This window comes from Gracilinanus agilis, chromosome 1, assembly GCF_016433145.1.
Source record: "Gracilinanus agilis isolate LMUSP501 chromosome 1, AgileGrace, whole genome shotgun sequence".
NCBI classification, from domain to species: Eukaryota; Metazoa; Chordata; class Mammalia; order Didelphimorphia; family Didelphidae; genus Gracilinanus; species Gracilinanus agilis.
The window spans coordinates 401,331,128-401,349,794 of record NC_058130.1 but is presented as its reverse complement, the minus strand read 5'-3'; the positions used below and the strand labels follow the sequence as shown (position 1 = coordinate 401,349,794).

General features: G+C 36.7%; 1 protein-coding gene across 1 annotated transcript in view; it reads left to right on the top strand.

The window, feature by feature from the left end:
• Positions 1 to 17,088, top strand: part of LIPG (lipase G, endothelial type) — a 191,296-nt gene extending 174,208 nt beyond the window's left edge. The window contains exon 4 of the mRNA XM_044681618.1: positions 16,937 to 17,088. Within this exon, the coding sequence (XP_044537553.1) occupies positions 16,937 to 17,088 (152 nt within the window). The remainder of the gene's footprint in view (positions 1 to 16,936) is intronic.
• Positions 17,089 to 18,667: the final 1,579 nt, after the last annotated feature.

Here is an 18,667-nt window from a genome sequence, read left to right as displayed (position 1 = left end):
GTTATAAAGATTTTTTCCCAATTTGTTGTTTCCCTTCTGATTTTGACTACATTGTTTTTGTTTGTACAAAAGCTTTTTAGCTTAGTATAATCAAAACCATTTAATTTACATTTTGTAATTTTCTCTAACTCTTGCTTGGTTTTAAAGTCTTTCCTTTCCCAGATATCTGACAAGCATACTATTCTGTGTTCACTTAACTTATTTATAGTTTCCCTCTTTATATTCAAGTCATTCACCCATTCTGAATTTATCTTGGTGTAGGGTGTGAGATGTTGATCTAAACCTAATCTCTCCCATATAGTTTTCCAAATTCCCCATCAATTTTTGTCAAATAGTGGATTCATGTCCCAAAAGTTGGGCTCTTTGGGTTTATCATACACTGTCTTGCTGATGTCATTTACCCCAAGTCTATTCCACTGATCCTCCCCTCTGTCTCTTAGCCAGTACCATATTGTTTTGATGACTGCTGCTTTATAGTATAGTTTAATATCTGGTACTGCTAGGCCTCCTTCCTTCACATTTTTTTTCATTATTTCCCTTGATATTCTTGATCTTTTGTTATTCCAAATGAAATTTGTTATAGTTTTTCCTAATTCAGTAAAAAAGCTTTTTAATTTGATAGGTATGGCGCTAAATAGGTAAATTAATTTGGGTAGAATGGTCATTTTTATTATGTTAGCTCGTCCTACCCATGAGCAATCAATGGCTTTCCAATTGTTGAGATCCAGTTTTATTTGTCTGGAAAGTGTTTTGTAGTTGTTTTCATATAATTGCTGTGTTTGTTTTGGTAGATAGATTCCCAAGTATTTTATATTGTCTAGGGTGATTTTAAATGGTGTTTCTCTTTCTAACTCTTGCTGCTCTAATGTGTTGGAAATATATAGAAATGCTGATGATTTATGTGCATTTATTTTGTATCCTGCAACTTTGCTAAAGTTGTTGATTATTTCCACTATCTTTTTAGTTGATTCTCTAGGATTTTTTAAGTAGACCATCATATTGTCTGCAAAGAGTGATAGCTTTATAGCGTGGAAATGCCCCGATTCCATGTACCTTCAATGCTGCGCCCTGTTGTAGGGTCCCTTCGTTCGTCTGGATTTGTTTTTATGTCCCCTTTAGGAGTCCTGTATGCTTCGGTTAGGAGAATTCGAGCAGTGCTGCTCCTTACTCTGCCGCCATCTACACCTTAATCAATCATTCACTCTTTTCCTTTCATCTTTAACATCTCTCCATTCAATGGCTCATTTTCTGCTGCATTTAAACATACCTAGGTCTCTTCAATCCTGAAGAAACTTGCTTTACTCTGCCATCCCTTCAAACTGTTGTCCTATATATTTTCTCTTTTTCAGTCATGGTCAAACTCCTAGAAAAAGATTGTCCAAATTTGTTGCCTCCATTTCCTCATCTCCTACTCATTTCTCAAAGCTTATCAATTTTATTTCTGACTAATTCTCAACTCAAACTACTCTCTCTAAACTTAATAATGATTAACAAAATGCTAGATCTAAAGGATCTTTTAAAAAATTCTCATCCTTCTTGACTTCTCTATAGCTTTGAAAACTTTTAATTACCTTTTCCTCGTGGAAACTCTGTCCCCCCCTTTTTTTTGACACAGCTATCTCTTGATTTTCTTCTTATTTCTCTCACCAATCCTTCTAGTTCTCCTTTGCTTGTTCATTTTTCTCCTCCCATTTACTAAGTATGACATTCCCCAAGATTTTGTCCTGGATGATTTAGTTTTCTCTCCCTACATTCTCTTCATTAGCAATCTCATCAATTTTCATGGGTTCAACTTATAGAAATGACTCTCAGATTTCCTTATTCCTCTCCAGAATTCCAGTCCCATTATATTAGCAACTACTTATTGGATATTTCCTCATGGATATCATATAGGAACTTAATCCAAAGGCAATATACCAAAATGGAATTATTTTTTATTTCCCCCCAATACAACCTTCCTCCAAATTTCTGTATTTCTGTGGGTGGCACTGCCATCTTTCCAGAAACTCAGATTCATAACCCCAAAGGCACCCTTGACTTCTCTCTCAAACCCAACATCCAGTCAGTTGCCAAGTCTTATTGTTTCTACCTCCACAATGTCTCTTACATCTTTATCTCTTCTTTATACTCACCTTGACCCTTTTTCAGGCCTATATCATTTCTTGTGTGAACAATTATAACAGCCTCTTGACTTGTCTCCCTACTTCCAATCTTTCCTTTCTTCAACCATTCTCCCAAGAATTGTCAAACTGATATTCCTAAAAATAAGATCAGATCGTGTCACCCCCTATTTTAAAATCTTCAATGGCACCCTATTGTCTCTATTATAAAAGAGATGTTCCTGAAACCAATGTTTAAGGCTCTCTGGAGTCTGCTTTCTGCATCCCTTTTCAATCTCATTTTATACTATTTCTGTTTATTCTCTCTCCATTCTAGTCAAAATAGGGGTTTTCTTGGCAGAGATACTGGAATGATTTGTCATGTCCTTCTCCAGCTCATTTTACAGATGAGGATACTCAGGAAAACAGGATTAAGTGTCTTGGCTAGGATCACATAGGTAGGAAGTATCTGAGGCAGGACTTGAACTGAGGAAGATCAGTTTTCTTGACTCTAAGCCCAGTACTGTACTAAAGCGTCTAGTTGCCCCTCCAGTTTCAGTGCCTTTGCAGAACTAGTCTCCTGCTTCTAGAATACACTTGCTTCTTGCCTCTGCTTCGTAGACTACCTAGTTTCCTTCAAAGCACCATTCAGGTATTCCATTCTAGCTATATGAGGACTTTTCCTGATTCTCTCCAGTTGTTAGCATTCTACCTTTCTTGAAGTCACCTTGTATTACTTTGTATAAAGTTTATAATTATTTGAATATATTCTGTATCTACTTAGAAGAATTTATGCTTGGGGGTAGAGACTATTTCATTTTGTCCTCATTATCTCCAGCCACAGTAGGCACTTAGTAAAGCTTGTTTAATTGAATTGAAATACTGTTTTACTGTTATCCTGTTATAGAAGTCTATATATGCAACCCCCCTTATTCTACAGCTGGCCAGTGTCCATCCGGCTTGAGCAGCGGAGACTCTGGGCTGGGTATCAAGGGAGGTGGTGCTGACCACAGAAAGTGAAATTATGAAGATGTGGCAGGGAGGGACTTGCTCAAGGTCAAGATCAGAGAGAACCCTGGCAGCAATCAGGAAAGGTTTCTCCTCCTTTGGAGCTGGCCCCTGAGGCCTCTCAGAATTACAGAATCTTAGAAATCAATAGTCAGATTACTCTCTACATTAAGGCAAGTGGCCATCTATTCTTTGCTGGGAGGAAGAACCCATTCCTACTCAGACAGCCTGCCTATTTCACTTTGAATAGTTCTAATTGTTGAGAAGTTTTTCCTTACATCAAACTGGAATCTGACTCTCTGCAAACTTTTCCACTGCTTCTGGCTCTTCCTCTGAGGCCAAACAGGTCAAGGATTTAATCTTTGAAAATAACTATGATGTTTCCCTTTAGGTCTTTTCTTCTTTTCTTCAGGCTAAATAAACTTCACCAGATTTATCAGCTGTTCCTTCTATGGCATGAACTGCAGTTCCCTCTCTGTCTCAGAGGCCCTTTTTCAAATATGACCAGATTTTTCCTTTTTCCCCTATTCCTACTGTATTTTATTAATGTAAATTCAGACATTTCTGTTAAATTTGATGACATGATGCTTTTTAAAAAAATGAGTGTGGCATAAAAGATTAATTTACAAAAGTAGTGTTTCTTTCCATATGTACCTTCATGTTTTTCTTTTTCTTTTTTTAACATTTATTTTTAAAATGAGTCCCAAATTCTCTTCCTCCAGCTCCTTCTCCACTTATTGAGAAGGCAAACATTACAATACCCATTATATATGTGAAGTCATGCAAAACAGATGTCCATATTAACCTTGTTGCAAAAAAAAAAATCCAAAACCAAGAAAAAAGTGAAAAAATCTGTTTCAGTCTGTACTCCGAGTTTATCAGTTCTCTCTCTAGAGGTAGATAGCATTTTTTATCATGAGTCTTGTGAAATTGTTGTGAATAATTGTATTGATCAGAGTAACTGTCTTTCATAGTTGATTATCTTTATAATATTGCAGTTACTGGGTGCATTGTTCTCCTGGTTTTGCTCACTTCATTTTGCATCAGTTCACTTAAATTTTCCCAAGTTTTTCTGAAACTATATGCTTTATTTGGAACTATGCCCAAAGGGTTTTAAAGCTGTGCATACCCTTTGATCTGATAATACCACTACTGGGCCTGTATCCCAAAGAGGTAATTAAAAAAGAGGAAAGGACCTACTTGTACAAAAATATTTATAGCAGGGCTTTTTGTATTGGCCAAAAATTGGAGACTGAGTGGATGTTCATCAGTTGGGGAATGGCTGAACAAATTGTGGTACATGTTGGTGATAGAATAATGTTGTGCTATAAGAAATGATAAGCAAGATGATTTCTGAAAAAGCTGGAAAGATCTGCAGGAACTGATGCAGAGTGAAATAAGCTGAACTGGGAGAACATTGTACACAATAACAACAATATTGGAGTATGATTATCTGTGAAAACTTGCCTATTGTTAGCAATGCAATGATCCAGGACAATCCTGAAAGACTTATAATGGGGAATGCTCTCCACCTTCAGAGAAAGAACTATTGGAGTCGTCTTATATCAGTGTATTTATGGTTTTATTTGGGGGTTTGAGTTATGTATGAGTTTACTCTTACAACAGTGACCAATATGGAAGTGTGTTTTGAATGACAAGTAAAAGGAAACCATTTGCTTTATCATTTTTATAGGACAATAGTATTCCATCAGATATCACAACTTTTTCAGTCATCATTCTTAGATTTTTCAATTTCCTCCCTAAACTGGGGATCAAGAACTAAAAACTACTGATTGGGGGAGATTTCCCCCTTAGTTCTGGACCAAGATTTTCTTCAATCAACAAACATTTATTAAGCTCTTACTATATGCCAGTCTATTGGGAATATAGAACAAGCAGAAAGAAAGACATTCCCTGCCCTCAAGGGGTTTATATTCTATTGGAGGAAGACAATTTATAAAAGGGGGCTGGAAAGCAGAGAAGGGGGCAGGAAGGAGAAATTAATGTAGAAGAAATAAGGAGTGTAGCCTAGAGAGGAATGAAGACATGGCTGGCCTGGGCGCCCTCCTTAAATGGTGGTTCTAGGACTGGCATCCAATTAGAGGAACAGAGGATACTTCCAATTTGTGAATTCCAGAATTTCAGTGAGACTTCACAATGGAGACCTAGAGCATAGTAGAACAAGTCTAGAGTGCATCTGCCTAGAAAAGAATCATAGGTAGAGGCTGAAGAGATGGAGACACCAGAGTTATGAGGTTCATATTAGACAATGAATGTAAAATACTTTGCAAACTTTAAAGTGCTATGCAAATGCCATTTATTCTTTTTTAAAATACTTTATTTTTTCCTCAATTACATGTAAAAACAATTTTAAACCTCTTTTTGTTGTTTTTTTGTTTGTTTTTAAATCTGAGCCAAATTCTCCCCCTCCCTGAGATATGATATAAATTTCACATGTAATGCTATTTATTCTTATTATTTTTAATAACCTCTAGTCACATGGCCTCAATTCTGGTGATGACTTCATTCCCTGAGCTTTCTACTTCATTCCTAGTGTTATAAACAAAAAGGGGGGTCCTAAGGAGATATAGATATACAGTGATATGAATGTATCTATGTATTCTCCCTAGCTGCAGATGATGGAGGAACACCAACCCCGATCACCCTTGATAGTTGTTATAATTTCCCCTTTTCTCTAACAGTTGCCCAGGGAGGACCCCCGAGAGGTTAGATGGATGGATAACCTTTCCAGGTCCAACCTGGGGTTGGATAGATTAATATAGAGCTTTGATTTGCCTTGGATTATGTTTGGTATCTGACTGCGTTGACTCCTTCCCCAAGGGTCATGATATAACGACCACTCAGGAAGGTACTTGTTAAACTCTCTTTTTCTATAATCAGGGAAAGGATAAACAGGACAAGGAATGGGGATTGGAGACCCTATCAACCTAATATCTATAACTAGTTGACAATCAGGACTGGAGGCCACTGATTTAGTAGAAGCTGGAGATTTATTCTCCACTATACCTCTGGCCCAGCCTGGCCACAGCCAAGCCAGAGAATAGGGACTGCTAATAATGCAGCTGTGTTGGTGATCTTATTCTCTTAGCTTTCTCACTACCAGTGTGTGGTGATTCACTAGGTCTCACAGTCTTCAGGAAATATTCAGATTCTTCCTATCCTCTTCTTCATAGACCTCCCTGCCTCCCTTCACCACCCACTCAGAGATTTCCCAGTCCAGAGACCTAGAGAGACCTAGAGATCTAGAAAGACCTAAAGGGACCTCTTCCAAGTGTCTGTCAGGGGTATTTATACTGTCAGGCCAAACAATGTTTGCCCCTGGCTCATGGCACCTGGGAAAATTCCGTGTCTTCCAACTGCCTTCCCTGTCATTCAAAGGTGGCATCCATCATTTCCCAGGTTATGAATATAACACTAGTGAGCTCAAGCAAAGTTTATAGAGCAATACAGAGATGTGTTTGTCAATGCTTAACAACCAGGCTCTCAGAAATTAAAAAAAAGAATGTACATATTTTATAATTATTAACACTTTTTCATGTCTAGACAATCAACAACAAAAAAAAATCCAACTCTGCTCTGTAGTGATATCTGAGGTATAAATGCCTCAGCTATCACTATAGATCAGAGACTTTTATTTTTTAGTTAGAACTGGTTCCAGCACACCTATTTAGATTAGGAACACAAATGGAGGGTGTAGCCTTCACAAGAAAAGGCCCAACTTTCCACTAGTGTATAAAGGAAAGGAAAAGAGAATAAGAGAGGTTTTGACATATGGAGTTAAGGAGAAGAGAGAACTCAGGAGGAATAGAGAGCTTTTATTTACTTTAAAAGGTATAAGATAGAATCCTTTATTGATAGAAAGTAGGAAAAAGATTATATGTCTGAAGATAAAAGAGATTTGGAATAGCTACTATGAAGAGTGGGGGAAAGAGTAAATAGGAAGGAAAAGAGAGGGGAGGGATTAAGACACTACAATGAGGAAGGGCCAATTGAGATTATATAACATAAATTTGTAGTGAAGCTTGAGTGACTTTCACTAGTAACTCTCCTACTCCATACATGAGCAGGATAAGAGAAGATGATATGATAGGAGCCTGGCAAAATATGACTGGCAATGAGACAAGGGAACAAAATATTTTAAGATTGGTTGATAGTATGGGGTTGAATTTGTAGATCATAGGATTAAGATTATGAAAGGAGAGAAGAGAGGCCTGGACATGAGCGAAAGACTGGAATGACAGAAATAGATGGAGGAACTGATGGTCATGTTAAGGACAAAGAATAAATTTAGGAGGGATCAGGCAGGAAGAGAGATTAAAGGCCAGAATATTATGTTTAGAGAGAAGAATTTCAGGGTTCTGTATTATAAGTAATGGTCAGGCGAAAAGTATGACCATTCCTTTATGTGGTTGAGGCAGAATGAAAATGAATTAGGGAAATTTAAGAGGTTGATGACCTGGAAGGTGAGGAGGTCTGAGAGGTCATAGGCATGTATCTGTAAGCCACCATTTTGAAAGCAGAGTTTGGAATGAGGAAGAAGACTGTGAAAGGAAGAAGAACTCCTAGAGAAAAGAGTTAGAATGGCCTAGAGAGTTTGGCCGATGACAAATAATGAGTTGGACAGGATGACTAAGAATGGAGTGAACCTCAAAAGAAGATATGTTGCTGCACATGATGGCAAAGGAAGTGGTTCTTGGGAGTATGCATACGTTTCCCCCTAGTCTAGTTCTTTTGGGGTTATATGAGAGAAGGATCACATAGTACTGATGGCCATTAGCAAGAAATTAGTTTTGTATTTCCTTCTCATGCCTTGTAGCCTTCTGGACTTCTTGAGATTTGGTATTTTCAATTATTTTTAATTGACTCAATAAAATTAAAAAATATTATTCTAATTCTGCTATCTTCCCTATCTACTATCATAATTTTTATATCTTTTAATATTTGTTTATAGTCTTCATGGGGAAGTAGACTATAAACTCCTTGAAGGCAAGTATAGTTTCATTTTTATTTTTACATTCCTAGGGCTTAGTACAGTGTTTTCTACATAGTAAATACTTAATAAAAATTTATCAACCACTTCCCAGCTGTGTGACCCTGGGCAAGTCACTTGACCCCCATTGCCCACCTTTACTACTCTTCCACCTATGAGACAATACACCGAAGTTAAGGGTCTAAAAAAAAATTTATCAAATTAGCAAATTGTTATCAAATTCATATTTGTAATTTATGACAGTATTCTATTACATCGACATTTTAATATTATTTTGTTGGAATTTTATTTAGTAATTTTCTAATTATTTGACTTAAAGGGTTTTTTAAACCAGTTTTTCTTTTCAAATAAAGAACTATGAACACTTTTTTACAGGAAAGTTTTATTTTCTTTTTTGTCACTTTCAGATTTAGGATGTTTTTATGTTATAAACATATGCTAGATTTTATTTATTTTATTTATTTTTAATTTTTATTTTGAATATTTTCCCATAGTTACATATTTCATGGTCTATCCCTCTTCCCAAAACTCCCTAACCCCCCTTAGCTGATGCACAATTCCACTGGATTTTACATGTGTCATTGATCAAGACTTAATTCCATATTATTGATAGTTGGATTAGAGTTATTGTTCAGTGTCTACAACCCATCAGCCCATGTATTCAAGCAGTTGTTTTACTTCTGTGTTTCTCCTCCCACATTTCTTCCTTTGAATGTGGCTAGTTTTCTTTCTCATAAGTCCCTCAGCCTTGCTCTGGATCTTTGCATTGCTGCTAGTAGAGAAGTCCGTTATGTTCAAATGTACCACAGTGTATCAGTCTCTGTGTACAATGTTCTCCTGGATCTACTCCTTACACTCTGCATCAATTCCTGGAGGTCATTCCAGTTCACATGGAATTCCTCCATTTCTTTATTCCTTTTAGCACAATAGTATTCCATCACAAACAGATACCACAATTTGTTCTGCCATTCCCCAATCGAAGGACATTCTCTCATTTTCCAATTTTTTGCCACCATAAAGAGCGTGGCTATAAATATTTTTGTACAAGTCTTTTTCCTTATTATCTCTTTGTGGTATAATCCAAGCAGTGCTATGGCTGGATCAAAAGGCAGATAGTCTTTTAAAGCCCTTTGGGCATAGTTCCAAATTGCCATCCAGAATGGTTGGATCAGTTCACAACTCTACCAGCAATGCATTAATGTCCCAATTTTGCCACATCCCTTCCAACATTCATTACTCTCCCCTTCTTTCATTTTAGCCAATCTGCTAGGTGTGAGGTGATATCTCAGAATTGTTTTGATTTGCATTTCTCTAATTATTAGAGATTTAGAACACTTTCTCGTGTGCTTATTGATAGTTTTGATTTCTTTATCTGAAAATTGCCTATTCATGTCCCTTGCCCATTTATCGATTGGGAGATGGCTTGATTTTTTGTACAATTGATTTAGCTCCTTGTATATTTGAGTAACTAGACCTTTATCTGAGTTTTTTGTTATAAAGATTTTTTCCCAATTTGTTGCTTCCCTTCTAATTTTGGTAGCATTGGTTCTGTCTGTACAAAACTTTTTAGTTTGATGTAGTCAAAATTATTTATTTTACATTTTCTGATTTTTTCTAACTCTTGCTTAGTTTAAAAATTTTTCAATTCCCATAGATCTGACAAGCACTATTCTGTGCTCACCCAATTTACTTATAGTTTCCTTCTTTATATTCAAATCATTTATCTTGGTATAGGGTGTGAGATGTTGATCCAGGCCCAATCTCTCCCATATCATTTTCCAATTTTCCCAGCAGTTTTTGTCAAATAGTAGGTTGTTGTCCCCAAAGCTGGGTTCTTTAGGTTTATCAAAGACTGTCTTGCTGAGGTCACTTACCCCTAGTCTATTCCACTGATCCTCCTTTCTGTCTCTTTGCCAGTAGCATATTGTTTTGATAACTACTGCTTTATAGTACTGTTTAAGATCTGGTACTGCTAGGCCACCGTCCTTCATATTTTTTTTCATAATTTCCCTTGATATTCTTTTTTTTTTGTTCTTCCTTATGAAGTTTGTTATAGTTTTTTCTAATTCAGTAAAAAGGTTTTTTTGGTAGTTTGATAGGTATAGCACTAAATAGATAAATTAATTTGGGTAGGATGGTCATTTTTATTATGTTAGCTCATCCTACCCATGAGCACTCAATGTTTTTTCCAGTAGTTTAGATCTAGTTTTAATTGTGTGGAAAGGGTTTTGTAATTATGTTCGTATAATTCCTGTGTTTGTCTTGGCAGATAGATTCCTAAGTATTTTATATTGTCTAGGGTAATTTTAAATGGTGTTTCTCTTTCTAACTCTTGCTGTTGTGATGTGTTGGAAATATATAGAAATGCTGACGATTTATGTGTGTTTATTTTGTATTCTGCAACTTTGCTAAAGTTGTTGATTATTTCCACTATCTTTTTAGTTGATTCTCTAGGATTTTTAAAGTAGACCATCATATTGTCTACAAAGAGTGATAGCTTGGTCTCCTCATTGCCTATTTTAATACCTTCAATTTCTTTTTCTTCTCTAATTGCTAATACTAGTGTTTCCAGTACAATGTTAAATAATAGAGGTGACAATGGGATCCTTGTTTCACGCCTTGTCTTATTGGGAAGGCTTCTAATTTATCCCCATTGCATATGATACTTGTTGAAGGTTTTAGATATATACCATTTATAATTTTTAGGACAGGTCTTTCTATTCCTAAACTTTCTAGTGTCTTCAGTAGGAACGGGTGTTGCTTTTTTAGCATCTATTGAGATAACCATCTGGTTTTTGTTGGTTTGCTTGTTGATATGGTCAATTATGTGAATGGTTTTCCTAATGTTGAACCATCCTTGCATTTCTGGTATAAATCCCACCTGATCATAGTGAATGGCCCTTGTGATCACTTGCTGGAGTCTTTTTGCTAGTATTCTGTTTGAGATTTTTGCATATATGTTCATTAGGGAGATTCGTCTGTAGTTTTCTTTCTCTGTTTTTGAACTACCTGACTTTGGGATCAGTACCATATTTGTGTCATAAAAGGAATTTGATAGAACTCCTTTGCTTATTGTGTCAAATAGTTTGTATAGTATTGGAATTAGTTGTTCTTTGAAGGCTTGATAGAATTCACTTGTGAATCCATCTGGTCCTGGGGATTTTTTCTTAGGGAGTTCTTTGATGGCTTGTTCAATTCCTTTTTCTGATATGGGATTATTTAAGTATTCTACTTCTTCTGCTGTTAATCTAGGTAATTTATGTCTTTGTAAATATTCATCCATATCACCTAGATTGCTATATTTATTGCCACAATTGGGCAAAATTGTTTTTAATGATTTCCTTGATATCCTCTTCATTAGAGGTGAGGTCTCCCTTTTCATCTTTGATACTGTCAATTTGGTTTTCTTCTTTCCTTTTTTAAATTAGATTAACCAGTACTTTGTCTATTTTATTTATTTTTTTCAAAATACCAGCTTCTAGTCTTATTTGTAAATTCAATAGTTCTTTTACTTTTGATTTACTAATTTCTCCCTTGATTTTTAGTATTTCTAATTTAATTTTCATCTGGGGATTTTTAATTTGCTCGCTTTCAAGTTTTTTAAATTGCATGCCCAATTCATTAATCTCTGCCCTCCCTAATTTGTTAATAAATTCACTCAAGGATATAAATTTCCCCCTGAGTACTGCCTTGGCTGCATCCCATAGAGTTTGGTAGGATGTCTCATCATTGTCATTCTCTTCAATGAAATTGTTGATTGTTTCTATGATTTCTTCTTTGACTAGCTGGTTTTGGAGAATCATATTATTTAATTTCTAATTAGTTTTTGATTTGCCTGTCCATGTGCCCTTACTGATTATTATTTTTATTGCATTATGATCTGAGAAAGTTACATTTATTATTTCTACTCTTTTGCATTTGTTTGCCATATTTCTATGCCCTATTACAAGGTCAATCTTTGTGAATGTACCATGTGCAGCTGAAAAGAAGGTGTATTCCTTTTTGTCCCTATTTATTTTTCTCCACATATCTATTAAATCTAATTTTTCTAGGATTTCATTCGCCTCTCATCTCTTTCTTGTTTATTTTTTGGTTTGATTTATCTAGATCTGAAAGAGGAATATTAAGATTTCCCACTAGTATAGTTTTACTATCTATTTCCTCCTTGAGTTCTGCCAGTTTCTCCTTTAGAAATTTGGATGCTATATCATTTAGTGTGTGCATGTTGAGTACTGTTATTTCCTCATTATCTATACTGCCTTTTTTTCAGGATGTAATTACCTTCCCTATCTCTTTTAATCAGATCTATTTTTACTTTGGCTTTATCAGAAATCATGATTGCCACTCCTGCCTTCTTTTTCTCAGTTGAAGCCCAAAAGACTTTGCTCCAACCATTGACCTTAACCCTGTGTATGTCCACCTCACCTGCCTCATGTGTGTTTCTTCTAGAAAACATATGATAGGATTTTGTTTTTTAATCCACTTTGCTATTTGCTTCTGTTTTATGAGCGAGTTCATCCCATTCACATTCAGGTTTATAATTATCAGCTGTGTATTCCCTAACATTTTTGTATCCTCTCCTAGTTCTACCCCTTCTTCTTATGATATTTCCTTTTAAACCAGTGGTTGTTTTAAATCAGTCCCCCTTGTCCTCTCCCTTGGTTTACTACCCTTTCCACCCCCTCCCTTCCCCTCTTATTATTTTTTAAGGCCTAATGAATTCCCTCCCTCCTCTCTTCCCCTCCATTTATGAATTCCCTACCACACTGCCCCCCTTGGGTTACCCCTTCTGTCTTTATCCATAGGGTTAGATAGAATTTGATATCCCAATGGATCTAGCTACTCTTCCCTCTCAGGATTAATTACACTGAGAGTGAGGTTTAAGTATTTCCTATTAATGCTCTCTTCCTCTCCTTCTTATAATAGTATTCAGCACCTCCCCTTCCCATGCCCTCTTTCTGTGGTATAGATAATCCCATTTTTCTTATTCCTTCAAGTTACTCTTGGTGCCATCTTCTATTCCCCTCCCACACTTCCCCCCCCCCCATATCATCTTAGACTATTTGGTACTCCAACCTCTCCCTATGACTAATTCTTCTAATTACTATAATAGTGAGTACAATTTTTTAGAATTACACACAATATTTCTCCATATAGGAATACAAATAATTTGATCTTATTGAAGCCCTTGAAGAAGGAAATTTAAAGATAAGAGTTTTCTTTCTTTCCCCACTCTTTCTTATTTACCTTTTCATGTTTCTCTTGGTTTTTATGGTTGGACATCAAACTTTCCATTTAGTCCTGGTCTTTTCTGTACAAATACTTGGTTTCTTGTTGAATGCCCATACTTTCCTCTGGAAGTATATAGTCAGTTTTGATGGGTAGGTGATCCTTGGTTGTAGACCCAATTGTCTTGCCTTTCTGAATATCATGTTCCAAGCCTTGCGGTCTTGTAGTGTGGAGGCTGCCAGATCCTGTGTGATCCTGATTGGTATTCCTTGATATCTGAATTGTCTCTTTCTGGCTTCATGTAATATTTTCTCCTTAACTTGGAAGCTTTTGAATTTGGCTATTATATTCCTGGGGGTTGTCTTCTGAGGATTTAGTGCAGATGGTATTCTATGGGCTCTTTCAATGTCTATTTTGTCCTCTTGTTTAAGGACATCAGGGCAGTTTTCTTGGATAATTTCTTGTAATATGATATCTAGATTTCAATTTGTCTCTGATTTTTCTGGAAGACCAATAATTCTCAGGTTGTCTTTTGTAGACCTGTTTTCTTGATTTATTATATTCTCATTGAGATATTTCATGTTTCCTTCTATTTTGTCAGTCCTTTGACTTTGCTTTATTAATTCTTGTTGTCTTGTGAGATCATTGACTTCTATTTGCCCAATTCTAGCCTTTAAAGACTGGTTTTTGGCTATAATCTTTTTGTTTTCCTTTTCAGTCTGGTCTATCTGGCTCTCCATGGCTTCCAGCTGGTCATTTCTGGTCTTCATTTTGCTTATCATTTCATTTGATTTCTGAACCTCAATTTCCAATTGTGAAATTCTGCCTTTTTGTGGTTATTTCTTGGGCCTTGCTTGGCATCATTATGCTTTCTCTGCCAGAAGTCTGAGTAAGGCTTTGTATGAGCTAAGAAGCAGTTTTTGTCTGAGGCTACTTTGCGAGTCTCCTGGCTTCTACTGTCTGTAAAGCCCCTGCTGTTTATTGGGGCCCCTCTCAGCCTCACTCCTGCATCCAAGGTCTGCACTCCCAAGCCTCCTGAGATCTCTGGTCTAGCTGTTTTCAGGGTCAAGCCCTCATGGTCCTAGTTGGCTGCACAGAGCCTGGAAATTGGCCCATGCTTGCTCCTCCACTTGAGGTTTTCCCCTGAGTCTTAGCGCACTGAGCTCAGCCCTACTCCTGTGCCCAAGGTCTGAGCTCTCCAGCCTCCTGGGATCTCAAGTCTTGCTGCTCTCAGGGCAAGCTCCTGGTGATGCCAGTTAGCTACCAAGGAGCTAGATTTTTCACCCCCCACTTGCTCTAACTCTGATATGCAGCTTCTGCCTCTGGTACTGTGGGTGGGGTGGGAGAGGGTTGATCAGCTCGTGTTTTGATGGGAGCTAGTTCCCCCCCTTATAGCATGGAATTGCCCAAATCCCACATACCTTTAATACTGCACCCTATTGTGGGGTCCCTGCATTCATCTGGATTTGGTTTTTTTTGTTGTTTGGAGGTATGCTGGTAGTTGGTAGTGAGGAGAGTAAATGCTCTGCTTCTACTCTGCAGCCATCTTAACCCAGAAGTCTCCATATGCTAGATTTAAAAAAATTAACTGGAATATATTTTCTCTTCCTCTCATATCCCTCTCCATTGGAAAAAAATCAAGAAAAAAACCATACATTTTATGATAAATAATGCATGCTTAAGCAAAACAAATTTGCACAATGACTGTGTACCAAAATGTGCATATATATATATATATATATATATATATATCTTATTCTGCACCCTAATTCCATCACCTTTCTTTAAAAAAATGACATTTCATCATCAGTTCTCTAGAATCATGAATGGTTACTTTATTGATTATGATTCTTATAACTTTCAAATTTCTTTTTAGTGTGTACTTCTTATATAAATTGTCCTCCTGGTTCTGGTAATGTATTTCTTTATCAGTTCATAAAAGTTCTCAAACTGATCATTTTTTAAACCCTTACCTTCTGCCTTGGAGTCAATACTGTGTATTGGCTCCAAGGCAGAAGAATGGTAAGGGCTAGGCAATGGGGGTTAAGTGACTTGCCTAGGGTCACACAGCTAGGAAGTGTAGGAGGCCAGATTTGAACCTAGGATCTCTTGTCTCTAGACCTGGCTCTCAATCCACTGAGCCACCCAGCTGCCCCCTGATCATTTTTATAATTTCAATGTTGTATAGGCTTTTTAAAATTTTAAATCATTCATTTGAAAAACAGATTTAGTCAACTTGAGTCAAAAAGGTATACCCATTTATAACTCCAATGTATATGACAAGATTGCTTCCCAATTTATAGTCCTACTAATGTTATGTACTCCAATTACTCCAACATTAAATTTATCATTAGATTTTTTTCCTTTTTGGCCAATTCCATGGATATATCACAATAACTTGATTGTTTTAATGTCAGTTTCTATCATTAAAAGAGGCTATTTGCAATTGATACTCTGTCTCACCATGAAAACTGTCTATTGACCTCTCCTTTAGGGAAAGGACTTCCACCCTTATAAATTAGTATAGTTTCTTACAAATTTCAGATGTCAGATTTTTTAAAACAGCCATATAGTTGTATTAACTGCAGAGATTTCCTTTAATATGTTTCTTTCCTTCTTATTTTGCAAGATAGTGCTTTTGCCATGGAAAATTTTTTTCATTTCTATACCATTAAATCCATCAATTATCCCCAATCATTTACTCAACTTGCTCAAAAGAAATAAAACATGTTTCTTCTCTCTGCAATTGAAAGAAATGTTATTCTCCTTTCTTCTATTTTAAAATAACTTTACTAATATTTCAGTTATTGACTCAATTAAGTTTCTCTTGTAATATATGGTGTGTGAGAAATGTGAGTCTGGATTCATTTTTACCAGACTACTAACCAATTTTCCTAGCAATTTTTCATTAAATAATGATTTGCTTCTTCTGTCCCCCTGTTTTTAGTACTGAGTTTTCAAACCCTTTTCTCATATGTGCTATATCTCTTTCTGGATTTTTCCTTCTGTTTCATTGACCTGTTTCTCAAAAAAAAAAATCAGCTATCAATAGGGTATAATGAATGACCTCTTTACATATGTTTGAATTGGGCAGAGCAAATTCTCTTCCCCCTTTGCCCCCACCATGATTCTTGATATTCTTGTCTGGCTTGCAGTACATCCTCTAAAATTGTTAGTTTTCCATGAACGATAAGAGCCGATCTGGGGACCTTGTAATTTTCTAATCACGCGACTCATATTTATTCTCCTCCTCTCTTTTCTGCCCTGGTTGTCAGTGAAACCAGGCAACAGATGTTCCTGGGTTAGGGGAAAGTATGTTTTATTCTGTCTACGGGCAAACAGTAACATTAGCAAGTCTGTAGTTTCCCTTGCTTCAAGGTAGACTGTTGGCTACCAACCAAGATTTCCAAAGGAACGAGCTTTTATTTAGAAAGAGGGAAATTTCCATCTCCCTCTCTGTTAAATCTAACTGTGTGAACTCGCCATTATTTAAGCCCATTTAAGTAAGTTTCTCCAGAAAAATCATCATTCCTACCACCCACTCAGTGTTTAAATTTCAATTAATGAACAAATTTTCTTCTCAGAAAAGAGCTGCTTCCACACCTGCACTGGATCGGGGAAGAACACTTTGAGCTTGACATGGCGGTGTCCCCTGAGAGCCCGGTGCTGAAGGAAGAGATCCTGATGCTGTCAGTGAGCTGTGCAGAAGAACTCACTCATACAGCGTGTCAGACACTTTAATTAAATTAATCAACACGTTCTTGTTACAAGATATAAAACAGAGAGGACGGACGACCTTTTATTTCCTCCTCTGGTATGAGCCTGCCAGTCTCTGTGTGGATGCACCGGTGATTACAAAGAACTGATGAATCAGTCCCAGCCCTACCATTCCCAACCTGTGTGATTTGGAGTAAACCACTTAAACTCTACCACTCACTTGGTTCCCTCAGCTAGAAAACAAGGAGTTGATGAATGGTAATGTTTTGTACTACATTCAAAATTATTTTTTTCAGTCCTTAGTAAGGAAAATTCTAAATAAAAGTGAAAAAAAAAAGAAAACAAGGAGTTTTCTACTGGCACTGGGTTGGACTTTGGAGAAAGGGGTAAGAGAGCCTTGTCTACAATAAAGTCAAAGAAATAAGACATAAGAACATAGGATTTAGAACTGAAAGAGCCTTTAGAAAGCATCAAATTATGAGCTCTGATTTTATAAAAGGAGGACTTATATCTTCACAAAGGAAGTTAATAACAGATCAGGGACTAAAAACTCGTGTTCTCCTGGCTCTTTAGTTTAGAGCACATGCACATTCCAATTCTTTACTGAGAGCCAGTGTGGTATTATGGTCAGAGCACTGGATATAGAGTCTCAAGAGAGCAAGTTCAAAACCCAAGGTCTGACATTTTCTCCTCAATTTTTCCTTTGCTTTATTCCCTAAATGCCTATCCGCATTTTGATAGTGTGCTCAAGCTTGTTTCTCTGGACCACATTTTAATATTCCCTTCCATTAATAGAATTTAATGATTTTTAAAACTTATCCTCTATAGTTGGTCATTTAATTTGCTTCCACTCTTTTTTTTCTTTACTACAAATAATACTTCTATGAAAAATTTTGACCATTTTTTTTGGGGGGGGGTGTGTTTAGAACACCTTCAAGTATATTCCCTAAAAAGCAACGGGAGTGGCAGAAAAGTAAGCTCTCAAAAACCTGACTTCTTGTAAGCTGGAGTTGTTGCTACAAGAGTGTAACAGATGGGAAACTTTGATCAAGTTTAGCAGTGAACATGGACCTGGGTAATCCCTGTGGACTGGCTGGTAATCGTAAGTGACGACAGCAGGGAACCCCATTATTTTAGGGGAGAGAGGGCAACAGGAGACCAACTCTCTGCAGATCCCTAGACCCTGTTCTGACATATTTACTGGTTACATCTATGACGACAGGAAAGACAATGTCTCTGACCCTCAGTCTCCTTCTCTGTAAGTTGAGAATCATGGTATTTTTACTACCTACCTCAGAGGATCATTGAGAGGAAAGTCTTTTATTTACTTCAGAGTGCTATAGATATCAGAACTGTTGTCCCTTCATATGGGAAAAAGTGTGGCATGGTAGAAGGAATGATGAGCCAGGAATCACAGAACCTGAGTTCAAATCTCATCCCACTTCTCTGGTTTCCATTCCCTTATCTAAAAATTACAAAGGTTGGTATCTCAAAAATCCCTTCTAGAACTCTGTTCCTAAGATCTATGAAATAATTAGAGGCCAAATAGCCCTGAAGTAAGTTTATACTTTTACACAAAGCCTTGTTTGTATGAAATCTGAGT